Consider the following 27,932-nt stretch of genomic DNA (forward strand, 5'->3'; position numbering starts at 1 on the left):
TTTGATATGTCATCTATGTTGTATTCTGAATAAAATATTGAAATTTGAAACTTCCACATCATTGCATTCTGTTTTTATTCACAATTTGTACAGTGTCCCAACTTTTTGGGAATCGGGTTTGTATATATATATATATATATATATATATAATTAAATAATTATATTGTGTATTTATTTGTTTGAAATATTTTAAGTTTGAAATGTCTCATGGGAGTTCAAAGCAGTTTGACTATAATACATGTCCTTTCTCAATTTCCAGGGAGCGGAGCAACTTTTCCATAAACAAACTTCTGATGCTGACCCAGAGGATGCAATGGTAGTACCAGAGACCCATTGCCCCCATCAGACAAGAATCTTACTTTGTTCAGACACATCACCTTTGAATGACTGGGATCTTGATCTTCAGACACCTGATATTATGCAAATATTTTAATTTATTTAGCGCTCTTAAATAAAACAAACAGTTCACAAGTACACAAGAGGATGCACTTTATTCTTATTAGTCTATGCTGATCTTGGATTAGCATACCAGCAGTATATGATTGTTAAGGGGATAGTTCACTCCAAAATAAAAATTCTCTCATCTTTTACTCACCCTCATGCTGTCCCAAATGCATATTACTTTCTTTCTACTGGACAGGTAAACACAAATTAAGATTTTTAGGCAAATAATCCATCTCTGAGAGTCCTAAAAATGCTTTAAAAACCACACACAGCTACCGTGACAGTAATCCATCTGACCTTAGTGGTTGAATCAGTATCTTTTGAAGTGAAACAACAGATAAGAAAAACACTAATAATTTAAACTTTTGACTATTAACAATCGCTTCCGTGCATGGGTTAAAATTCACTTGTGTTATGTGGATTCTCAGAGATGGATTATTTTCTTAAAAATGTTTGTGTTATGTCAAAAAAGAAAGTCATATACATCTGGAATGGCATGAAGGTGAGTAAATTAGATCATTTTCATTTTTGGGGGTGGAATATTCCTGTAAAGGTTGATATTGCACTCCATTACATAAACTCATTCACTGTTTTGTAACTTATACTGTAACAGGAACTGTTGAAAGGATCATTGCAGTGTTTAAAACATATAATGAATTGTAAACATTCTGTATATTATGTTCTTGTGCATTTTGTGTAGTAATGTAAATTATGAGAATACTGTGCATTGCATGTACAGTTAGTGTTTCGTGGATTCTGGTCTTTCCTGTCACAACATAATTGCATCAAGACTTTCACTTTGATACTTGTGTATATGCTATAGTGGCAATAAAGAATGTACATTTATTTGAATGTATTCATATTTTCATTTACATTCATTCAACTGGTTTATAAAAGTCACACTTGAAAGAGTTGATGATTGTTAAAATGTATTTCCAATTTTAAATGTTAGATGATAATGTTAACTAAATAAAATAACAAAATTATCAGCATGATAAAAACAATTGGCAGCAAGAACATTCTTTGTGGAATATGTAATAAAATGAGCTTGATTGCCTGGTTGGAGAGAGACTTTCTTGACGTCTGAATATATCACACATATATGATAGTATTTCAAATGTAACAGCTCAACCTAATTAGACCCTATAATGCAAAAGAATCATGAGCAATAAACAAATATCCAATGAAAACATTGGACATTATACAATATGTCCAGTATTATATACAGTACTTTAATAATTAAACCTCAATATGACCTTTTTCTCTTGCGTTTGATCTCTCACACTCCTAAAAGCTTATGTTGAAAGTAGTAGTAACAGATAAATACAGATTGAATTCAAAAACAAAACTCCTAACTTTATATCACTAAAATGAAATTGGAAGCCGCTAACAGACGCTCACATCCACACTGGCAAGGCAACACTGACGCCTTCACTTCCAGGTCAAGAAGCTGTCAATCACAAACTCAGTAGCCAAGGAGAACACACCGCTGCTAGCCCCACCCCCACGAGAGATTTGTGCCAGAATGGCGAACGAAAATGTCAGAAGTGTAAACGAAAACTTTAGAAACGTAAATGAAAACTCTGGAAGCGCATTTGAAAGTACAGATCAGCGAATGAAAGAGGAGAAAACTGTTGCAAAACATGCAGTGTATTAAAAAACGAAGTCAAAAATTTTGCCTGCAATTTATTTATTTTTTCAGTTTCAAAGACATTTTATTGTTTCAATTTATATTTTCATAAGTTTCTTGAAAAATTACATTCATTTTAATTGGCACAAAGTTAATTCCATACTAAAGAGGCATCTGTGTGTATTACAAATAGCAGGGACACAATGTGAGATCCACCAATCAGAGGTTGTCGAATCTCAATAAATTTTTTTCACTGGTTAATGGAGTATTTTGTGTTTTCCGTGCATTTGCTTTTTGACCTCTATAAAAACAGATTGAATGCTTAAACTGGCAAAATTGAAAAACATGCATAGGATGTGACTAGTCAAAAAAAACATTTTCAAAAAGTTTTCAAATGTCGCTGCATTGCAAAAAATACTTTAAACCTCTAAACACTTTAAAGGCGGGGTAAGCGATTTCTGGTAGCCAATGTTGACATCTGAAATCACCAAAACAAACACGCCCCTACCCCAAAAGGGTCTCGCCCCTACTTTGATATGTCCGCCTCACACATACTGTACGTATGCAACCTAGGCAACTATTAGTTCTGTGAAACAAAGCAACACCAATGTTACACCGTGCACACCGGAGGCGAGTGGTGCGGCGCGACAAAAATTACTATAGAACACATAATCAGTGATGCCGTCTACACAATAGATATATACAGGTGCATCTCAATAAATTAGAATGTCACGGAAAAGTTCATTTATTTCAGTAATTCAACTCAAATTGTGAAACTCGTGTATTAAATAAATTCAATGCACACAGACTGAAGTAGTTTAAGTCTTTGGTTATTTTAATTGTGATGATTTTTGGCTCACATTTAACAAAAACCCACCAATTCACTATCTCAACAAACTAGAATACTTCATAAGACCAATAAAAAAAACATTTTTAGTGAATTGTTGGCCTTCTGGAAAGTATGTTAATTTACTGTGCATGTACTCAATACTTGGTAGGGGCTCCTTTTGCTTTAATTACTGCCTCAATTCAGCATGGCATGGAGGTGATCAGTTTGTGGCACTGCTGAGGTGGTATGGAAGCCCACTCGGCAGGCCCTCCACTCCTTGAGTTCTCTCCAGCGCTGGAAAGCTGATCCGATATTTATTTGGGTCCTACTTCTTGTCTTATTGCCTTAAGCCTTATTTTGTTTCGCAGACGTTTTCCTCTTTTGTTTTTTTATCCACCATCTCCATCTTTCTGTCGCTCGGCTCGCTAATGTCACTGAATGCTCTCTCCTCCACATCATGAGTAGACACGCCCCTTACTGCTGATTGGCTACAAGTTTGTTTTGCTAGTCGGCCTGAATCAGTTTTCTAAAGTGTTTTTGAAAAATTGCTTACCCCACCTTTAAACCAATATCTCTATATAGAAACTCTGACCTAATGTAATAAACACATACCACTTGGTATTCTGAAGCTGAAGTTGATGAACTTGCTGACAAACATAAGGATAAGTAACACCCAGCCACAAGCACCAACCAGCAACCAATGGCGGCGCATCATTCGCACACGAACAGGCTGTTAAATCCTACAAAAAAAAAAAAACATATAGAATGGGTTATTTTCTGTTACTAATTCATCAAAAGTCTAATTAAGACATAAGTGATACATTGTATTTTATAGGCAGTCAGTGGGCAGTCCTTAACGGGGTTTACCTTACACAGCCTCAGAAGTGACCACTTAATCAAAACATCTAAAGACAATACAGGAAATCAACCCTTGATTTTGAGTCTCAGCAAACCTACTCCCAAAAGTTAACTACCCAAATGGTTTAAGCTGCACCTGGCCATGAGAATGTGTAAAACTTCACGTCATTAACTTTCAGTAGGGTCATTCCGTGTCAACTCAGCCAGAGCTCCCCAGCACAAATTTTTTTTCTGGAGAAAAACAAGTCAAGTCACTTCTATTTATATAGTGCTTTTAACAATACAGCTTGTGTCAAAGCAACTTTACAGTATTAAATAGGAAAATAGTGTGTCAATAATGCAAAATGACAATAGTAAACACTCAATTTTCAGTTAAATGCAGTTCATCATTGAATTCAGTGATGTCATCATCCAGCTCAGTTCAGTTTAAATAGTATCTGTGCAATCAAGTTGACGATATTGCTGGATATTAAGCGTCCCCAACTAAGCAAGCCAGAGGCAACAGCGGCAAGGAACCAAAACTCCATCGGAGACAGAATGGAGAAAAAACCTTGGGAGAAACCAGGCTCAGTCGGGGGGCCAGTTCTCCTCTGGCCAGACAAAACCAGAAGTTCAATTCCAGGCTGCAGCAAAGTCACATTGTGCAGAGGACTCATCTGGTTCCTTTGGTCTTGTCCCAGTGGCCGTCTAGGAGACAAGGTCTTCATTAGGGATCTGTCTCAGGGGGTCATCTAGTTGTCCTGGTCTCCGCTGACATTCAGGGCTGTAGAGGTCATCTCTAGGTGCTGATCCACCATCTGGGCTGGATATGTACTGGATCCAGGGGACTGCAGTGACCATTTGATCTGGATACAGACTGGATCTGGTGGCTACGGTGACCTCGCAATAAGAAAGAAATGGACTAATATTAGAGTAGATGCCATTCTTCTAACGATGTATCAAGTACATTGGGTGTTATGGGAAGTGTTCCCGGTTCTGGTTGTACCAATCAGACACACCATTTTTCATTTGATTTAACAAATCAATTATTCATTAGATTAACAAACATTCACAGACCCCTCACCCAATAAACATACTGGGTGCCAAGTTGTCTGTGAACGAGGCCCAGGACCCTGGTTACCATGGCAACCCTGACACCTTTGCTAGACCAGATAGATTTTATGACCTAATGGCATGTTGAGAATTACCCCTCTCACTACACTCTCCGTAGAAAGAGACATAATGCACAGTAGAAATTGACTTTTCTACTAATTAATTCATAGGAAAACCTTTCTGTGAATGAACACACATATCCTTCAGGTCATTGTGTATATTATTGCCGTCTTGTATATTGTCTGTTGCATTGTAGACTACTTTATGCATGCTTATGATATAACCACTCATTCATGTAACCTTAAATATACCAGGTTTGGTCTCTATGAATTCGTATTCGGATTATCTAATTGAGAGTGTATATTATATGTTTATACCTATGCAACATATTAGTGTTCTAAGAACATTTAGTAATCTTTCATCACGCCCCCACTCGAGTTCCATTTGCAAATTACAATGCCCTCACACAAAGGGTCGTAAAACCCTCCAGCAATTGCAACCTCCCGCTTGGGATTTCAGCCTTTCTCATTGGACAAGCCCATCTTGAGAGGCGTGAATCTTCTCAGACCTTAAAGGCCTCACATCAGTGACCCGCCCAGTAGTCGGTGGTTCTGTTAGGTTATTGAGAAGATGTGAGCTACAATGCTCCAGGACACCCTAAGTTTGTGCCAGGCTTCGGCCTCGACTTTTCCATTCACCAAGATTCTCTGACTCAAACTGGTTCTTTTTCATCAACCAACTTCAGCAAAGATCAACTTGAACCTTCGGACTGCATCAAGCCTCTCTTTCAGACAGATGAGACGTGCAAGTATCAAACTTAGTCTCATTAATTGATACATTAGGTATCATTTGCACCTTTTTACAAAGGTGTGTTTGAACTAAGAATCTGATGTTTCCTTCAGGCGGTAGATCTGCTGAATATCAAATGGTTCCATAGTTTCACATTCTTATTTTTGTTCCTCTTTACTGCGTAAGCTTTAACCCTTTCCTATACCAACTGTACGCGTGTGTATGTATGTTAGACCAGTTTAAGTGTTTATGTAGTACGTTAGACTAGTTTAAGTGTTTATGTAGTTAATAAAGTCTTACTTGTATCACACTTGACGTTGTTCATTGTTTGCTCATAACTGGAGTCCCTAATCATGCAGATTTACGCTACAGGCTCTGTGTAGAGTTGTACAGTAAGAAAGTTATTTCCCTTAACCAGGAAATTAACGTTCTTAGAATCGACAGATGGTTGACCCTGAGAGGTCAAGTAAATATTTACAGCGGATCGAAATATTTATAATTAATTATAACTAGTTATGATTAATTATTCATATTTCCCCGTGAGCTGATTCGCTACATGGTTGTCCTAATTAATGCAGTCTGGAATGTGCAGATGTGGCCCTTAATCCGTTCGTAATGTTGCCAAAGGTATTCAGGTTGTGGTTTGGTAAGTGAATAATTCATATGTAAAAATTGTGTGACACTTTTCTAACTTTGTGTTTTGGACTATGCAAATAAATTCCACAGGAGGAAAGAAGGATGGGCTACACTGGAAGGTGTACCCTTCCAAAAGACACATTCGTACTGAGTCTGAGTCCTGCAAAAGTGAGACAATAGCAGATACAGCGTTATGAGTCTCCGGCCTGCATGGTGGGAGATACAAATGTCAACAGACCACGCTCCGAGGCTCCAGTTTTGAGGCAGCAACAGATACAACCACGTTCTGAGCCTCCAGCCTGCGAGGAAAGAAATATTGAATGTTTAGTCTTTGTCCAGCGAGACAACAACAGATGCAGCACATCCTGAGTCTCTATCCTAGAGAGACAAAGCAGATTGACCAAGTCCTAAGTCGCTAGACCAGAAAGGCAGAAGTCAAAGACATTTGCAACAAGGTTAAGCTCCAGTTTTAAAGGTTAAACCATCACTTTATGGTGCATTTGCTTGCGTGTTCCAGGCTAAGGACCTTCTGCACCTACTCCAGGGAGTGTATTACAGAAAGATTCTAACTTTAAAATCTTATCTTATCTGTTTGATTATTACAGAAACCTCCTAACTTGACAAAAAAATCCTAAAAACGGTCTTAACTCTCAACCCCACAACTGTCTTAACTTCAAAATTATTTGAAAGCCAAAGGAAAAACCACTTACAATTGCTCTGTCCAACAATTTTTTCTTCACAGACTCGGCTGTACAGTTAATGCCGGACACCGCAGATACATTTTCAGCAACTCTTTCCCACTCCATGTCTTTGTCTTCGTTAGTGAGCGAAGGTGAAAACTTACCAAATAGAATCGGCTTTGCCTTTTCTACAGAACTTATCAAAGTTAAAATTTTAGCGGCACTGAAATTAAAAGCTCGCCGGTTTTGTTTATCCATTGTTTATCTCATCAGCAGCTGCTGCAGTGTTGGTTGCTTGGTAACAGACCTGAAAGTGGATTGTTGAAATTGATGATGCAATTTAAGATTTCCTAACTAGAGATATGATTATGTAAGAATCCCAAATCAAGTTAAGATTTCCTCCTGTAATACGAATTTGCGATAAATTCTAATTTAACGTATCATATCTTAAGTTAAGACCTAAGATAAGAAACATTCTGTAATACGCCCCCAGGGCCACATCTGCACATTCCAGATCTTAGTACCCTTTGGTGCTCCAGAAGATCAGCATCCTACAGCACTTTGTGTCTTCCTTGTGTTGATAATACAGAAAGAGGTTCTACAAGTTAGATATCCCACCAATCTTTCTTATCTGATGTACTTATTACCGCACATTAAGTAACACGTGATCCAAAAATCATAACATCACTGGTGATGCGAGTATCCATCACTACACTATTTTGCCTCCCTAGGTTGGCAAAACTAAAAATGGGAGTGGTTAGTTCAATATGATGCTGTCCACTGAAGCAGTGCGAAGTCAATGGTCTAAAGAAGAAACACGCAAAGGATGTTGAGCTATAAAATTATAAAAAGACTGTTCTATTATCATGGTGTAGAGGTGTATTTTTCACCTATAACTACAAAATGAGTTTTAAGTTCATGATTTAATAATAATTCAAAGAGTTTTAAATGTATTGTTCATGTTTAAATGTATCATGAGGGACCTAATAGTACACTTACACTTTTTGTAAATGATATGTTCACTAGAGGCTGACATTTATTCGGGAATCCCGCGGTATGGGAAACTAAATCACTATTAATCACGTGATTGGGACGGGACAGGAAAAAATGTCAGCAGGAGTGGGCAGGACTTAATCGTAATAGCTCCATGATTACCCAACTTTATACATAAATATATCTTTTATATAAATAAACTATATATTTTAATTTTGAACTCAATTCTAGTTGCCCTGCCTCTTTATGCTCTCCTCCTGTTTGCTTTGGTGTGGCTGGTTAAGTCAGAGGTCGGCAACCCACGTCTCCAAAGCCACATGTGGCTCTTTCATCCCTCTGCAGTGGCTCCCTATAGCATGGCCGTAGAATACACGGCGGATGTGTCCTCTTGACTTTTAATAAAAACTAAACTCTTCCCCAACAATTTTTTCGGGCAAGTTTGTTTACAAAAGAGGTTTTTAAGGGCCAGTGTGAATAAATCTAGATTTAAATTAAAAGAGACAAGATAGTCACATCGTTTTGGATATGTTTTATTCGTATCCAAAACGATGTGAACATTACAGAGTGCTAAACACTCTCATGCGGTGTTTGTTTTATTAATACTCGAAGCCGGAGGGCACTATAGTACATAATGTCCAAAACGGACTCATAGACGTTATTAATCATTTTTGATGTGCCAGGAAATCCTTAATGTGGACAAAGGTATCCCCCTATCGCTGTAGCTAAGCTGAATAACAAACATAAACCTTAACTGATGAAAGGTGAATTCAATAATAATAGTGCCGCTGCATTCTGAATCATTTGTCGAGGTTTGATTGCACATGATGGAAGTTCAGCCAGAACAGCATTAGTCCAGCCTAAAAATGACAAGGGCCTGGGCAAGAAGAATGGGAGTCATTATTTTGGTAATTGGGACGGACGCGATTTTCCCCCAGTTTTGAAAATCCACTCCCGTGTAACCCTCTAATGCTCACAGATCACAACCTACATCTAGGTTTGACAGTTGATCTGTTTGACAGAAACCTGGCTAAAAGCAAAATTATTCAAAAATTATTCTAACCCCCAAGATTACTGTTACAAACATGAGCTGTGTCCAAAAGGTTGGGGGGGGGGGTTATGGGGGGTTAGGTGCGGCTATAATTTATAGTAATATTTTCAGAGGTCTGGTTTCAAGTATAATTGGTTTTAAGTAATGGCTTTATAGCTTTATATAACATTATCTAGTGTAGTAAGTGTTAATTATAAATAACATCTCATCTTGAATTCTTCTAATAAGAACAGTTGTGCAAAAAAATCATTAATGCCTTAACAACTTCCATCGGAGAATGATCTATTCCTAAAATACCTTTAACTCTTTCCCCGCCAAATGCAAACTTTTCCGTTATTTATTAGACAACGCTTCCACGCCAAACACTCCATTTTCCAGGTTTCCATGTTTTCACTATTATACACTCAGGGGCACTATTACACATCTCCTGAATGAGTCCAGATTCACTCAATCAATCAAAAATACAGACGAGGAACATGCAGAAATAAGCGTTCTCATATGTAAGCAGATGCATATGAAAAACAATGCAATCACTTACAATAAACAGCATATAAATGAAAACTGCCTAATGTTACTGAGTGAAATGTTGATCCAGGAAGTGGTAAAGGACTGTGCAAGCATTGGGGGTGCTGATGGAAATGATCTACTGCATCTATGCTTTGATCATCAAATTTTCACACAATTCCTGAAAGTAGACAAAGAGAACCCAATCAAACAAATGAGAAAATATATTTCCTTTGTCATTTATTTATTCAGGAAAAACCAGTGTGGCTTCTTCTGCTTTGCCTGTGCAACTTAAAGATGTTGCAGAGGCAGAGTTAAACAGTTACCTGTTGACCCCTGTCATTGACGGAGATCCCTTGGCCTGGTGGAAGGTGCACAAGATCAACTTTCCACGACTGTCCAAGATAGCCCGCAAGTATCTTTGTGTACCAGCCACAAGTGCCCCCTCAGAGTGTCTTTTTTAGCACCGGAGGGAATATAGTGACTTGCACTCGCTCGTCCTTAAAACCAGCAAAAGTGGATATGCTGGTTTTCCTAGCAAAAAACTTGTGAGCTACTGAGAACCATACAGTAGGATCACTATGGCTGGCAATGCCATACTCATTGTGCACTTTAGTTTGTGTGGCCTGTTGCTGTTACTGACTAGAGATAATTAAGATTAATATTTATTGTTCAAGACAGTGTTTCTTTTTCTTTTAAGATTTTATTAAACATTACAATTCATATGTTTATATTACATTTAACTTTGATTTACCTAATTTTTTTCAAAGAGGTACAGGCAGATATTTGTTCTCCTTTTTTTCTGCCTTTTGTGTGTTATATTACTGACTGGAGATCAGTAAGATAATATATATTTTATATTTTATTTATTTATTAAAAGACTAGTAAAGTTAACAGACAATGTTTAAAAAGTGCAATCCAAATGTTTATGTATCATGTTTATTTTCAATTCTCTAAATACTGAGTGTGGTAAAACCACATATTTGTTTTTACAGTATATTTCTGCAATCTGCACTTTAGTTTGTGTGATTTGTTACTGAGCTGACTTTCATAATAATGGTTACACCAGGCTTATTTGTCTGCTTTATGTTTACATAATTTTTACATGTTTACAAGGCTGGAAGTTCAACAAATCAGTCAATATACTACTGTAATTGAAGTAGTTAAATAAAAATGTCATATCAATTTCATGCTTCGCCTAATTTCATCATAACATAGGCCTGGCCTACAGGAAATCATTTTAAAGTTTGTTTAATCTGTTTAATATTGTGTTGGTCATATTATAAAATGATTTACTGCTTGTCTTTGTTGAATAATACAGAAGATAAAGAGCTTAAAAAATAATTGCATATTAAATCGCAATCACAATATTGGTAAAAAAAAAAATCGCAATTAGATTATTTTCCAAAATCGTTCAGCCTTACTGACAAGCTACCCAAAATCGCGTTCAAATTTGTAGGCGATTTATTGCCGATATTGATCTACGGCTTTTCCCACATATTTATTAGTTTTTTGTGCAAAAAACTTTATTAAGGCAGAAAAGAACTATGCTGTGTCTGTACAGAACCATTAATAGAAAGTAAGCTTGGCAAAACAGAGAGCAGAATATCCTTCAGCAGCTTTGCAGGAACAACATCACAAGAACAAGTAGTGATTACATATTTAAAATACCGTATTGACCCGAATATAAGACAATGTTTTTTTCTTGGAAATTAATTTTAAAAAAACGCGGTCGTCTTATATTCAGGGTCTAGACTTTGACATGTCAATAATACACCCACAACAATAGGTGGTGCCAAATAAGCATAAAACGAGTGTGCCATGAAATACGTAATGTAATGCGTGTTGTAAAGATCGCGAGAACAAAACAAAAGAAAAATAAAACCTTACAGCTGCATGAGTCGTGACTGTGACGTTGGGACCAAACTCCCTTTGTGATTTTAAAACGTAAGACAGTACCCAGATTTGAAGACTACAGTAAGATTTAACTTCTACTGTTAATAAGATTTTGGTAGGCTACTATTAGAGGGATAGCCTAAATGTCCTAATTCAGATGGGCTACCTGTTTTTTTTTATTATTTTTTTTAATGGTATATCAAAAAGTATATATTTTTTAAATGTGATTGTTGGTACATTTTACCAGTTTTTACCATACTTTCAAAACTAAAATTAAAATAGGAAAAATATGCAATATGAAAATAATTGAAGACAAAATGTGTTTTACTGAGAAAAAACAAGATTTGGTTTTTAAAAAGCCTTTTTCCAAAAGGTACATCTGGAAAAAGGGGGGTCGTCTTATAATCAGGGTCGTCTTATATTTGGACCAATATGGTAATGTCTGACAACTCAGAAAGTGAGATAGATTGAAAGTTTGAAAACGCAGAGGAGCTAGTGTTTTCATATAGAAAATTCTGGGATAAATTAAAAGAAATCTGCACCCTGATAGAAGCAATTTTGTTAATGAAGAAGTTACAAAACTTCTCACATAACTCCAAGCTAGGAGCTGGGCCAGTTAGTCTAGAGGGGTTTAATTAACACAGAATTTAACATAGGAAACAAAATCTTTGGATAACTAGTTTTTTTTTAATTAAATTAGAAAGGTATTTTGTCCGTTCTAAAGAGATGGATTCCTGAAGTTTGATTTTGAAGAGATGGCTTCCTGATTGTGGTTTCAACAAACCCATCACTTCATCCCAATCTCACCATCCAATTAGGCTCATCAACCATAACTCCTTCAAAAACAGCCAGAAACCTTGATTGATGATAAGCTGAATTTCTTAGACCACATTGCTAAAACTGCCCGGTTCTGCAGATTTGCTTTATACAACATTAGGAAGATCAGGCCCTTTCTTTCAGAACATGCAACACAACTCCTTGTTCAAGCTCGTTTTGTCCAGACTGGACTATTGCAATGCTCTTGGCAGGTCTTCCAGCCACTTCTATCAAACCTCTACAATTAATGCAAAATGCTGCTACAAGATTAATCTTTAATGAGCCGAAAAGAACGCACGTCACACCTTTGTTCATCAATTTGCACTGGCTACCAATAGCTGCTCGCATAAAATTCAAGGCATTAATGTTTGCCTACAAAACCACCACTGGCTCTGCACCCCTTTACCTAAATGCACTACTTCAGAGTTATGTGACCTCTAGAAGCTTGCATTCTGCAAGTGAACGACACATTATTGTGCCACCCCAAAGAGGCACAAAATCACTTTCACAGACCTTTTCATTATCTGCCTAACTCAATCCGAGCAGCTGAGTCCTTAGCCATGTTCAAGAAATGGATAAAACCCCTTCTCTTCAGTCTTTATTTGACCCTCTAGCTCTAACACTCTCTATTTGTTCTCTAACTGCTAGTTTTTCTTTAAAAAAAAACTAACACTAGCTTTCGATTTTTCTATTCTACTTGTTTTCTTTTTGTGTGTGTGTGTTTTTATGTGTGGGTGTAAAAAAAAAAACTTGCTACGTGTACTGCGTTAGGCTAACTGAGACTTGTCATTTGCACTTGCATATTGTTGCTCTTTTGTTTGTTTTGATCACTTTGGATTAGGGCTGTGCGATATGGACAAAAAAAAACTAGCGCAATTTCTTTGATCAATTTTGCGATTTCGATTTGAATCACAATTTTGACACACACAGACATTAATGCAGTCAGTGTGAATTTGAAACATATTTCCAAAAGAAAACCAATTAGAGCTTTATCAAAAAGCTTTAACATTTTTCTAGAACAGACATAAGGCAAAATAATCACTAAGTAAAGGTGTAACAAAATGTCTCTAGAATAGACATGGCAGAAGAAAAAAAAATCCCATGTCCAGGGATTTTTTTTTGCCATGCATTGGTCATAGAGCTCTTAGTGGCGTTGCCTCAGATGTTGAACTATATTTGTTGCACCAAGTTCACACGTACTCCGTCTGCAGTGGGTATACAGTATGTGTATGCGGTGCAGAAGCAGCACAGACTCATTTTGCTTTCACACAGGATGCATTTGCAGTCGGCTCCTGATCCACAGCTGTTTACCGCAAGCACAACATTTATCCATTATTTTGATTTCAAATCCAAACGTTGTTTCTGAAAATGCTTTTTCAGCATTGTGATTCTCTTTTATCACAGCACATTAATACAATCTTTCATAGACATATTCACGTTTAAACTCAATCAATACAACTTTAACTACCACAAGTGCCATCTATTATTGCCTTATCTAAAAGTCCACTTTTCCTTGTTTTAAATCTAGCCAAAAAGCATACTTTAATTATATGCATTTAATGTTGTAATTACTAAATTTCTGTGTCAATCCATGTTAATTTTTAACGCGAACTGTCACTTTAATTCAGCGCGTGCAGCACAGCAGAAATGAGAAGGGTATAACTGCAGCCCGGAGAACTCCAAATGGGGGCGGGAACTCCAAAACGGGGTGGGGGCTCCAAAATAGGGCGTGGCTTCCTCCCATTGACAGACATGCACATGACACGCATGCGGAATTTTTTCCCCCAATCCACTTCAGTGCAAACTCCGCCCCACAGCTGATTCTAAAGATTTTATTGGTTGTGTCAATTAAAGTGTTGATTTCCTACACTGTGCTACAAAAAAATGCTAACCCCTAAACCTACCCCACACCTGACCCTAACCTTAACCAGTGAAATTGACTGCACGGCGGGATTGGCGTTGAATAGCGTGGTAAAGAAAGATTCAGGATGCAGTTCAGGAGATAAACAGTTAATAAGATTATGCGATATGAGATCGTTCCGTAACTCCCCAACCGGACCTCACCGGACAATGGCACCTTTTTAGATACACCCAGCGTCACTACCCCCTCCTACCCTGCGAAATTCTAGCCCCAGGACGCCCCCGCTGCTTAGAACAAAGCAATAGAGTAAAATAGTGCCCCTGGAACGGCTCGCGGGAGAGCTCGTGGGTGATTCCCGTTTATATCATTAAGCAAATGTTCAACTCCAGTCCGAACACCACTGGCCACGAGCTTTGGACTCTGCTCTCACGGAGAATATTTACTTATATAGCATATTTTATTTTAGATTAACTAGAAACCATGTTACATTTATAAAGTTTTATTTTTAAATGTAAGTCAATAACAATTGGCTGGAGCCAGAGCCAATGGTGAGTGTGAACGCTCTGATCCGTTAACAAAGCTGTGCGGACGCAGCTGTGCGCGAGACGGAATGGACTGCCGGACCGCAATCGCGTGCAGTGTGAACGCTCCTGGAGAGCACTGCCGGACCGCAATCACGTGCAGTGTGAACGCTCTGATCCGTTAATATGGGCGCAGACAAAAATACGCACCACAGTGTTTGTATGCCCGCCCGGTCTGTTCTGGTGCTCCATTTAGGTGCGTTGCATTCCGATTGGTTCGGATAGCATACTACGGGAGGTCGGACACCACTGGCCACGAGCTTTGGACTCTGCTCTCACGGAGAATATTTACTTATATAGCATATTTTATTTTAGATTAACTAGAAACCATGTTACATTTATAAAGTTTTATTTTTAAATGTAAGTCAATAACAATTGGCTGGAGCCAGAGCCAATGGTGAAAGTCTTTGCACGAGGAGACCCCGCCCCATTTTGGAGGTTCTGCCCACTTTTGGAGTTCACGCCCCAATTTGGAGTTCTCCGGTCTGCAGTTATATCTACTTGGCAGAAATAGACTTGCACCTGTGTGGAGCTCGTCCAGCCGTGCGCGAGACGGAACGGACTGCCGGACCGCAATCGTGTGCAGTGTGAACGCTCTGATCCGTTAACAAAGCTGTGCGGACGCAGCTGTGCGCGAGACGGAATGGACTGCCGGACCGCAATCGCGTGCAGTGTGAACGCTCCTGGAGAGCACTGCCGGACCGCAATCACGTGCAGTGTGAACGCTCTGATCCGTTAATATGGGCGCAGACAAAAATACGCACCACAGTGTTTGTATGCCCGCCCGGTCTGTTCTGGTGCTCCATTTAGGTGCGTTGCATTCCGATTGGTTCGGATAGCATACTACGGGAGGTCGGGGCATGAAAACTCGTGCAATAAAGCGATTTAGATTTAGCAAGCTCAAATCGCGATTTTATGACGATTTCGATTAATCGCACAGCCCTACTTTGGATAAAAGTGTCTGCTAAATGACTAAATGAAAATGTAAATGAAATTTATACAAGGTGCTCTGCAAGAGTTGATATGAAATTTATAATCTATCCTTTTTCCATCTTCTTTCTGTCCATCTGCAATCTTTCCTTAAAGCTTTAATGTTGTTATTAGACCATAGCTGATTTTTTGGATTTGAGAGGGGCAACTACATTCAAGATTGCTGAACAAGAGGAATTAAAACTATTTGCCAACTCACCAACTCTATTCTGTGCTGCCTGAACACTACTGTAGGCTGGCAGGGCTATAAAAGCTTCGGTAAACTGCAAGGCAGTGAAGGGCTTAATAGACCAAGAAAGGTAGGTAGAAGACTGGTTTACAGAGTTAGAACAGGCAATCACACTGTCAAACAAAACCGGGCAGTTGTCAGGCAGCCCGGCCTCACTAACATTACTGACAGATAATTCTGATGATAAAACAAGATCAAGAGTATGACCCAACTTATGTGTGGGACCTGAGACATATTGAATGAGATTAAAAGAGTCCAAAAGTTGTACAAATTCTCTCGAAAGAGGTCTCGAAGGACAACACGGATGTATATTAAAATCACCAAGAATCAAGAGATTGTCAGCACTTGGGACCACGTCAGATAGAAAATCTGAAAACTCCTTTAAAAAGTAATTGTGTTTTGATATACAGACCTCCAAAAGCTAACAAAGTAGTGGACTAGAGAGTTCTACTTTGCACATTAAAACCTCAAAACTAGAGTAGACATCAACAGGCAAAAGTTTGCATTTGAACAGGTCCTTAAAAATGACAGCAACTCCTCCACCCCAACTAGAAGTTAGTGCAACTAGTAAAATCGTTACAGTATACAGGGGTAAGTTCAGATAGAGGTCCTCTCTCGTCTTTCCCTGTCGTAGCTCCTCCTTTTATCCTTCCGGAGCTCCTCCGTGGGACACGAGATCGGTGAGTGGTGCAGGTGTCACTCATTATCTATTACTCCACCGGCCTTGCTTCGTTCCCACGGCTCTCGCCCCGCCCCCACTCATCACATTTACATATTACATATGTTGTTTCGGAACCTGGCGCGTTTTCCCCCTTAGCTCGGTTCGTTTGAGCATATGTGAACACGGCAATCGCGCCCGGATCCACGCCAAAACAATCAGTCCGAGATCGCCTGAACGAGGTGGTCTCGGCTCGATTGAAAATTAACTCTGGAGCGGTTCGGTTGTAGTGAGAAAGCAATCCGATCCAAGGCTATATCACAATTTATGATGGGTAATTACGTAAGTTCCGTGAAAAGCATTAGCTTTGTTGTTTTGCTAATACCTCAAAATGGACCTGTGAATGTCTGTGGGCGAGCACATCTTTGCCATTCAAAAATTAAAGCGCACTTTTTTGTTTTATAATGTCATCTTATTGCTCTTCTTTGTAGTAGGTGCATTTTAAAAATGTTTTCCCAATCAATCCTTTACTCCTGCTCAAAATGATAAATTATTATTAACAACAGCTACAAAAAACCCAACAATAAGCCCGCAAAGCTGTTATTGTTCCATCCTGACGGATGACAGCCGTGACAGCTCAATGGAATCCTGGAAAATAAACCATGGAACTTTGACCAGTGAGAGAACAGTTTACTCGCGCGTGACTTGTATTAACAAATTTGGTCCGTTTAGAAACTTTGCCGTGTGAAAGCGAACCACACCAAGAATAAAACGCAACATTGTAATAATTTTAATCCCTGTTTCGGAACAAAGCAATCGATCTACAGGTGTGAAAACACCCTAAATGTAAATGTAAACTCCAAGAACAGAGTAGACTGTGTGGATGACCCGTTGAGTTTGGCGAAAGTCCCTTTAAGTGTAAGGTAAGTCATGTCACCCGGTGGCCATCTTTGAAATGCCTCTCGGGCATGCAACATCACAACATCAAATTCTCCAAAACTGTTCGTCAAGCTTATGATTAAATTTCATATTTGAAATCACCAATGAAATCTGATAACAATCATAAATGTTGTTTATTTTGCTCAAATCGCATTATAAAAAGCTTATTTCTCAGGCTAGACCAGGCAGTGTGCATGCGCAATCTCTGAGCGCACATCTCAGAATGCTACTGTTTCTATAGCAACCGGGACTTTTAACGGCAGCTGCAGTTGACTTTACCGATTAGGGATTGACTCTTTTTCTCAGAAGGAGGGGCTCTATAATCTCTATAGAATGAGATTCTGACATAGGCATGGGCTGGTATGATAACCTTAGATTAAAAAAAATATCACGGTTTCATGGTATTGTGATTACAGCTCTAAAATGTGTTATTTTTAAATGTCTGGGTAAAAAAAAACTACTTTTTTCCCCACTGAACACATTTTATTTTTAAGAAACATAAAACATTTTGGAACAGTAAACATGTCAGGCTAAATAATTAGAATAAATAATTAAATTATTCTTAATTAAATGCAGTCACTTAAGTGAGCCTAAACATGCAGCTCAATAATCAAAAATATAATCAAAACATAATTTCTGTAAAAAATAAAATAGAAAAAATTAATAAAAAAATGCATGCATAAACCTGCAGCTCAACAATTTTTTGGAGACATGCTCGCTTTCTACACATTCATCTTTCAGTCCAAGTTATGATGCAGGAATGTTCACCTTTCCCGGATTAAGTTTGGAGCTATGGTTTGGAGCGGTGAGGTACGAGGATGTGTGCACATACACACACATAAGGAAAGAGAGAGCGCGAGTGAAACACGCACACACACACACACACGTCTCGTCTCATCTGAAAGACGGAGTTTTTTTTTACATTATAGTGTCCCCGTCACTATACTGGGGAGCTAGGACCCACACAGACCACAGGGTAAGCACCCCCTGATGGCCTCACTAGCACCTCTTCCAGCAGCAACCTAGTTTTCACATGATGTCTCACATCCAGGTACTGACAGGCTTAGCCCTGCTTAGCTTCATTGGGCAACCAGTCTCTTCTGAGAGGGTTTTCAGCGCAGGAGGAAATCTTGTTACATGTCACCGTGCTGCTCTCAAGCCAGATTCTGTGGACAGGCTGTTGTTTTTAATCGCACGACTTGAAATGCATATGAATCCAAAGAAACGTCAAGCTCCTGAAAGCCTGTTTCCTCTGTCCTATTGACATTTATATTATAAAGGCTACTTTAAATTATAAATGCTATTTTTAAAAAGTAGACTTTGTTTACAGTATTGTTATTTGTTTACATATGCTATTTATTTCCTAAGTGCAATATTCTGTTCCCCAGCTTGAAACACATTTGAATACAAAGAAACCCAGATGATGGCAAAAAAAAGTTCAAGCTGCTGAAAGCCTTTTTTTTCTCTGTCCTACTTTATATTATAAAGGTCATTTTACCTTTTAGTCTTTAAATAGTAGACATTGTTTACAGTAGTATCATTTGTTTACATATGCTATTTTTTTCCTGAGTGCAATATTTTTGACAAATCTTAAGTGTTTTAAGGCTGTTTACTTTTTTATCAATATTGAACAGAACTTGAATTTATTTGATTAAAAATACTATAGGATAGTTTTTTTGTATCTTTGACTTGAAAATTTCACCGTACTTGACGGGAATAATTTGTTAAAAAAAAAAATTATTGTGCTGTTTTTGACAGAACTTTGCATATATACACTTTTATTACAATCAACTTTTATTTTGATTTGTGTTGTTCTTACTTGAATGCTTCAGTTTTAAATAATAAATACCCTGTTAAAAATATTGTTACAATTAATAATATCAATCAATATCCTATTGACATTGAATAAAAGGGAGCATAAGACATTTACAACACATTTTTGCATGACGCAAAATATCATCTGATTATCATTACTGGAAAAATCCCAGAAAATAGAGAATTTTTTTTTTCAATATCGCGCACACCCCTTATATGTAAAAGATAGATATATAGTTAGACTTTGATTCATTACCATGTTGAATATCATGAATAATTGATTATGTGGATTTGCCATTAGCTGCAAGCAAAAAAAAATATATATATATACATATATATACACACACACACACACACACACACACACACACACAGGTGCATCTCAATAAATTAGAATGTTGTGGAAAAAGATTTATTTCAGTAACTCAACTCAAATTGTGAAACTTGTGTATTAAATAAATTCAATGTACACAGACTGAAGTAGTTTAAGTCTTTGGTTCTTTTAATTGTGATGATTTTGGCTCACATTTAACAAAAACCCACCAATTCACTATCTCAACAAATTAGAATATGGTGACATGCCAATCAGCTAATCAACTCAAAACACCTGCAAAGGTTTCCTGAGCCTTCAAAATGGTCTCTCAGTTGTGTTCACTAGGCTACACAATCATGGGGAAGAATGCTGATCTGACAGTTGTTCAGAAGACAATCATTGACACCCTTCACAAGGTGAGATTGCTGAGGACCTCAGAAAAAGAGTTGGTGTTGCTCAGCAGGCTAGAAAAGGTTTCAAATCCATTTCTAAAGAGTTTGGACCCCACCAATCCACGGTCAGACAGATTGTTTACAAATGGAGGAAATTCAAGGCCACTGTTACCCTCCCCAGGAGTGCTCCACCAACAAAGAACACTCAAAAAAGCAAGACGTGTAAAAGTCCACTAGGTTTCAAAGGAATGCAGGCAAACTTCTAAGCAACTAAAGGCCTTTCTCACATTGGCTAATGTTAATGTTTATGAGCCCATCATCAGGAGAAAACTGAACAGCCATGCTGTCCATGGCAGAGTTGCAAGAAGAAAGCCACTGCTCTCCAAAAAAGAACATTGCTGCCCATCTGCAGTTTGCTAAAGATCATGTGGACAAGCCAGAGGAATACTGGATAAATGTTTTCTGGAAGGATGAGACCAACATAGAACATTTTAGTTTAAATGAGCAGCGTTATGTTTGGAGAAAGAAAACACTGCATTCCAGTATAAGAACCTTATCCCATCTGTGAAACATGGTGGTGGTAGTATCATGATTTGGGCCTGTTTTGCTGCATCTCGTCCAGGACGGCTTGCCATTATTGATGGAACAATGAATTCTGAATTATGCCAGCAAATTCTGAAGGAAAATGTCAGGACATCTGTCCAAGAACTGAATCTCAAGAGAAAGTGGATCATGCACTAAGACAATGATGGAACAATGAATTCTGAATTATACCAGCAAATTCTGAAGGAAAATGTCAGGACATCTGTCTGAGAACTGAATCTCAAGAGAAAATGGATCATGTAGCAAGACAATGACCCGAAGCACACAAGTCGTTCTACCAAAGAATGGTTAAAGAAGAACAAAGTTAATGTTTTGGAATGACTGAGTCAAATTCTGGACCTTAATCCAATTGAAATTTTGTGGAAGGACCTGAAGCAAGCAGTTCATAGGAGGAAACCCACCAAGCACAGAGTTGAAGTGGTTCTGTACTGAGGAATGGGCTAAAATTCCTACAAGCCGTTGTGCAGGACTGATCAGCAGTTACAAGAAACGTTACTTGCAGTTATTGCTGCAAAAGGGGGTCACACTAGATACTGAAAGCAAAGATTCACATACTTTTGCCACTCACAAATATTTAACATTAAATATTTTGAGATCATGTTTCTCAAAAAATAAATGACAAAGGATATATTTTTGTCTCCTTTGTTTGATTGGATTCTCTTTGTCTACTTTCAGGATTTGTGAGAAAATCAAATTATGTTTTGGGTCATATTTATGCAGAAATGTAGAAAATTCTAGAAGGTTTTCGTCCAGGATATCCCTGTACTTGGCCGCATTCATATTTCCCTCGATTGCAACCAGTCGTTCTGTCCCTGCAGCTGAAAAACACCCCCACAGCATGAAGCTGCCACCACCATGCTTCACTGTTGGGACTGTATTGGACAGGTGATGAGCAGTGCCTGGTTTTCTTTACTCACAAAAACTTGGACATTCTTTTTGTGACAGAAACTTGGATTAAAGACCATGACTTAAGCCCATTTAATGAACTTGTCCCTGTGAACTGCTCATTTTTTAATACTCTGAGGATATAGGGTGGCAGAGGGGGCATAGCGACTGTTTTTAAAGGAACTTTCAAAGGTATAATTATTTCATCAGATGCGTATAACAGCTTTGAGCTTCAAATGTTTCAATTTGAAGTAGCTGACCCTGTAACGTTTGTGATAATATACAGGCCTCCGCAGCCCAACAGTGCCTTTTTAAACGAGTTTGCAGAGTTTCTGGGTGGTGTCGTAACAAAATTTGAGAAGATTCTACTATTGGGTGATTTTAATATTCACATCTGTTGCCCAAATAAGATGCTTCCCAGGGACTTCTGTAATCTTATGGATTCATTTAATTTTATACTTTAGGTACAGGGACCCACGCATACTCATGGTCATAATTTGGATTTGGTCTTCACTCATGGTTTTTCTATTTTGGACATTCAAATTAGCGATACAGAATTTTCAAAACACAAATCCATTTGTTTACTGCTTCCATTCCCTGGCGACCTGTCAACACGGCTGTGCAAACCTGATGGACTCATCATTTCACATCTAATGCAGTGGAGGAGTTCACTTCAGCATATACATCATTCAGTCCTATGGACTTTACAGATGCATCGCCTTGGAATCCAAATGTTGATGAGTACCTTTGTTCATTTAATGATAAGTGTTTGAACATTTTGAACTTAGTTGCACTAAAGAAGGCAAAGCCCCCCCCCCCCCCAAAAAAAAATCTGAAACCATGGTTTAATGACTCGATTCGTTCACTCCGACAAATATGTAGGAGATATTAATCAAAATGGCTTAAAGATAGATTGCAGATTTCTTGTGATCTTGTGAGTTCTCTCTCGGCTTTTCAGAAAGCTGTGATGTCAGCAAAATCTAAGTATTTGTCTGAAATTATTAACAACAACTCACATTGCCCAATAACAATTTTATCCACGATTGATTATATTCTCAAGCCAGCAGTAGATGTTTTTACTGATGTGTCTGAAACATTGTGTGAAAACTTTTTGTCATTCTTTGTGGAGAAAGCAGAGAGGTTGAGACCTCAAATTTTGCAATCTGTTTCTGATAGCAGTGAGAGACCATGGAGCTCTGCGATATGGTCCAATTTTCAACTTGTTACTATTTCTGCCTGTAAAGATATCATTGTGCATTTGATACTCACTGAGTCTCCTTATGATGTTATGCCAGCTCACTTTGTAAAAGCAGGTTGCAAACATCGTTGGTTCTGATGTGTTAAATTTTGCTAATTGAGTTTGAGCACCGGAATAGTCCCTGATAGTCTGAAATGTGCTTTAAAGCTGCAGTCTGTAAGTTTTGCCTCTTTGTTGCATCTCTGTTTGAAAATCTGGAATTGCAGTTACTTGCAGAATTATCTTCCTTGCGTGGGTTGTACTCTGGCACGGCTCCAGCGCGGATTAATCTAATGTTTTGAGGAGTATGTGTGGCAGTCAGTCACCGCACCGGTGTGAATCCTATACTTAGTAATCTAATACTAATAAAGTAGCCTACGTCTTGGAATATTTTCACAATGATGGTGCCGACACTGATGGCTGCCTCCGTGGCGTGCTCCGCAGTTGTTTTTATGTTTTTGTTAGTTTGTCCTGTCTTTAGTTATATCCCTGCAATCAATTTCACCAGAGACGAATTGCTGGACATTCGGAAGTACACACCACCCGATATTTCACCGGTTTTTGACTATTCGGATGTTTTGCTGGACATTGTTGTCGGGGGAGCTGTGGCGCTGATTAAGCGCTTCAGGACGCGCAGACGGGGGAAGCGAGCCGGCGCGCTCGTGAAGCTCAGACAGCGCAGATTCAGAACGCCGTTGCCGAGCATCCATCTGGCGAACCTCCGCTCTCTACCCAACAAAACAGACGAACTCCTTCTGCTCTCCCGGACAAATAAGGATTTTTCAAACTCTGCTGCTCTGTGTTTCACGGAAACCTGGCTGAAAGACGCCATTCCGGACAGCGCGTTGAGTCTCCCGGGCTTTCAGCTGTTCAGAGCGGACCGCGACGCAGAATCAACGGGGAAATCACGCGGCGGCGGGACATGATTTTACATCAATGAGAGGTGGTGTACAGATGTAACTGTGTTAAAGAAGATGTGCTCTTCAGATCTAGAAGTGCTCTTCATTAACTGCAAGCCGTTCAACTCGCCGCGGGAATTTTGCTCGTTCATTCTCGTCAGTGTGTACATCCCTCCGCAAGCACACGTGAGCTCCGCTTTACAGAAACTCGCTGATCTGATCACAGACACAGAACAACAACACCCGGACTCTGTTTTAATCATTCTCGGGGACTTTAAAAAAGCAAATCTCTCCCGTGAACTGCCAAAATACAGACAGCACATCACATGTCCCACCAGAGACAGTAATATATTGGATCACTGTTACACCACAATAAAGAATGCATATCACTCTGTCCCACGAGCAGCTTTGGGGCTCTCTCTTATGTGAGGATCCTGTTCGTGGACTTCAGCTCGGCCTTTAACACTATCATGCCCAAATCATGCCCATGCCCAAATCATCCTCCTGCCCAAACTATCTCAGCTCTCCGTGCCCACCTCCGTCTGTCAGTGGATCAACAGCTTCCTAACAGACAGACAGCAGCTAGTGAGGCTGGGAAAATACACATCCAGCACCCGTACCTGAACAAGTAAGTAACAAGTCTGCCACATTTGTTCTGACCAACTGAGTAAAGAAGCATTACAATAAATCGTGCTATCAATGGTGATTAAATCAAAGATCGATTAGCTCATATCACATCAAACCGTGCAAATTATTAAAATTGTTATACTTTATTCTCAGATTATTAATGTTAACAACATCAGCAATGCGTGACTATGAGTATAGTGTGCGTGTAGATTTCAATTTCTGTACAGACTAATCTCTAATTGTCATACCATTCGAATTTCATACCAAGAAATTATTTTAACCCAAAAAGCAAACTATGCTCCCTTCGAACTGGTTGTCTTTAAAATACAAATCTTGTGTAATCCCAGGCTATCTGTAATCAGAAGCACATTTAAAACTGGAATATAATTAAATTTCACTCACATGTTTCATATAATCCTTTCTGGATTACAATCCGCCATCAACATTTGTCATTTTTTGACATTTAATTATTCTATCTGCTGTGAGAAAAGGCTAACGATCTGACACCTGCAGCATCCTCACATGCTATAGCCTAGTAGCCGGGTCAACTTCTTTATGTTTACAGAAGTGACGTAATGACGCAACAACATTTCGAATTTCCCACGAAAACCTACCCGTACCACTCAAATTAGAAAACATTATTATAAACTAACCGTTGTGAATCGGGTTAAAGGCGATAGTTTTGAACACTGGCTGATTATGTACTTGCTCAAATATTGATTTTGGATCATTTTTAACCAAAAAAAGTTACGGACTGCAGCTTTAATAACGCCAATTTTAAGAAAGCCAAATCGATTCTTTCTAACTTTAGACCTGTTTCCAATTTACCTTTTATGTCCAAGATTTTGGAGAAAGTTGTACTAGCTCAGCAAGTTTTTTTTTTTTTAGATCTAACCAAATCTATGAAATTTTTCAATCTGGTTTAATCAAATTGCACAGTACTGAATCAGCTCTCTTAAAAGTTTATAATGATATTTTATTTGTCTACAGATGCTGGAAATGCCATTCTTTGTGGAGAAAGCAAATAGGTTGAGACCTCAAATTTTGTAATCTTTTTCTGATAGCAGCTCTGCAGCATGGTCCAATTTTCAACTATTTCTGCCTGTAAAGATATCGAGCATCTGTGACCCACTGAGTGTACTTGTGATGTTATGCCATCTCACTTTGTAAAGCAGGTTGTAAACATTGTTGGTTCTGGTATGTTAAATTTAGTTAATCTGAGTTTGAGCACTGGAATAGTCCCTGATAGTCTGAAATGTGCTTTAATAATGCCAATTTTAAGAAAGCCAAATTCAGACACATCAATTCTTTCTAACTTTAGACACGTTTCCAATTTACCTTTTATGTCCAAGATTTTGGAGAAACCAAATCTATCAATCTGGTTTTAGAAAATTACACAGTACAGATCTAACCAAATCTATGAAATTTTTCAATCTGGTTTAATCAAATTGCACAGTACTGAATCAGCTCTCTTAAAAGTTTATAATGATATTTTATTTGTCTACAGATGCTGGAAATGCCATTCTTTGTGGAGAAAGCAAATAGGTTGAGACCTCAAATTTTGTAATCTTTTTCTGATAGCAGCTCTGCAGCATGGTCCAATTTTCAACTATTTCTGCCTGTAAAGATATCGAGCATCTGTGACCCACTGAGTGTACTTGTGATGTTATGCCATCTCACTTTGTAAAGCAGGTTGTAAACATTGTTGGTTCTGGTATGTTAAATTTAGTTAATCTGAGTTTGAGCACTGGAATAGTCCCTGATAGTCTGAAATGTGCTTTAATAATGCCAATTTTAAGAAAGCCAAATTCAGACACATCAATTCTTTCTAACTTTAGACACGTTTCCAATTTACCTTTTATGTCCAAGATTTTGGAGAAACCAAATCTATCAATCTGGTTTTAGAAAATTACACAGTACTGAATCAGCTCTCTTAAAAGTTTATAATGATATTTTATTTGTCTACAGATGCTGGAAATGCCGTTGCTTTGATCTTACTAGACCTCAGCTCAGCTTTTGATTTGGTTGATCACAATGTATTACTTTCTCGCTTAAAAAACTGTGTTGGTCTGAGAGGTATTGTGTTGGTCTGACTACCAACACAATTGCTGCAATTAGCTATCACAACTTTGTGCAAGAATTTTGCATTACAAAAACTTGTGATTTAACTTGTGATAACTCAAATATTGAAGTTATCACTTAATACAGCTTTACGTTTCAAGTTGACTAAACTTAATATTTTAAGGCAGCACAAACACTTTAATTGAAACAATTTTTACAAGGTAAAGAATTTTTCAAATTAAGATGTATAATCAAGAAAAATAAATTAAACAAAATTAAAACAACAAGGATGAAATATAGCTGCTAGCAGCAATAGGGGGCCAAGCATCCTGTGGTGCAGCAAGCACACCAAGCTAGTGTTGTCAAAAGTACCAACCGCAATACCATTCGGTACTGAAATTTTAAAAACGTCCATTGCTGCTAAGATCTGAGTGCAGCTGAGCAGATTCTTTAACAGCGCTGATTGGTCATTGTGTTCACACACCTTTTCGCTCTTCACCGAACGCTCACACAGAAACACACGGGAGCATTTGAAAGCTGCGTCTATCAGCTAGGGCTGAACGATTAATTGCATTTGCGATATGAGAAAACGTGATTTTTCAATCGCAGAGGCTGCGATTACACTCGGTCACGTGACACGTGAGAGTGAAAAGGTGTGTTCCACTTGAAGAGCGATCGGTGTATGATATCAAAGTACGGCGAGAGAAAGCATAAGGAGATGGCCGCGCTCTCTCATAGCTCTCGCAGTACTTTGATGACACACACCCATCGGTTTAAGCAGCGCTGCTTCAAGTCGAGCCATCAGCACAAAAAGAAAATAAATAAAACAGTAAACAGCCAAAGGACGTAACTTAGAATGGGAGATGGATTGGTTTGTGAAAGGGAAGAGAAAAGCCATAAATGAAGTCGCACAGACCCAGGCAGATGCTGGTCATTTAAAAGCTAAATGCATAAAATATAACGAGGCATATCTTGCTCTCGGCTTCACTCACCGTGTCTATACCAGACGCTACAGTTGTCACGTCGCGCCGCAACAGCTCTACACTGGACATGACAAAGCGACCGTTGCAAATCATTTGAACTTAGTGTCAGTACGTCATAAATAGAACAAGGCATCAGTTTAATGTCATGCCGCATCCAGTGTACACAGCGTCACTGATTATAATGGTTTCTACTGTATTTTAATGGGCTTAAAGGGGGGTGCGACCACAAAAATTTGAGAACCACTGGTCTAAAGTTAACAGACAGTGTTTAGTGCAGTCCACATGTTTATATATGTTTATTACAGTGACTTTGAATTACCTAAAGTAGTGTGGTAACGCAACAGATTTGTTTTTATATTTCTGCAATCTACTTTAGTTTGTGTGATTTGTTACTGACTTTCATATTAATGTTTACACCAGGCTATTTAAACAATTATTACATGCTTACAAGGTTGGAAGTTCAACAAATCAGTCAATATACTGTGATTGTAGTTGTTAAATAAAAATGTAATTCATATCAATTCATGCATCACCTAATTTCATCGTAACATATAGGCCTGGCCTACAGAAAATAACATTTATGTTTAATCTATAATAGTGTGTTGGTCATACTATACAATGATTTATAGCTTGTCTTTGTTGAA

General features: G+C 38.4%; 1 protein-coding gene across 3 annotated transcripts in view; it reads right to left on the reverse strand.

The window, feature by feature from the left end:
* Positions 1 to 27,932, reverse strand: part of chst10 (carbohydrate sulfotransferase 10) — a 95,063-nt gene that overhangs the window by 42,821 nt on the left and 24,310 nt on the right. For 2 of the 3 annotated variants that reach the window (XM_016255174.1, XM_016255172.1), the window contains exon 2: positions 3,516 to 3,643. The exons of the other annotated variant lie outside the window; for it this stretch is intronic. In XM_016255174.1, coding sequence (XP_016110660.1) covers positions 3,516 to 3,618 — 103 coding nt within the window. In that variant the 5' untranslated portion in view covers positions 3,619 to 3,643. The remainder of the gene's footprint in view (positions 1 to 3,515; positions 3,644 to 27,932) is intronic. 3 annotated transcript variants of the gene reach the window in all.

This window comes from Sinocyclocheilus grahami, unplaced genomic scaffold (genome assembly GCF_001515645.1).
Source record: "Sinocyclocheilus grahami isolate Dianchi unplaced genomic scaffold, SAMN03320097.WGS_v1.1 scaffold1319.1, whole genome shotgun sequence".
Classification (NCBI taxonomy): domain Eukaryota; kingdom Metazoa; phylum Chordata; class Actinopteri; order Cypriniformes; family Cyprinidae; genus Sinocyclocheilus; species Sinocyclocheilus grahami.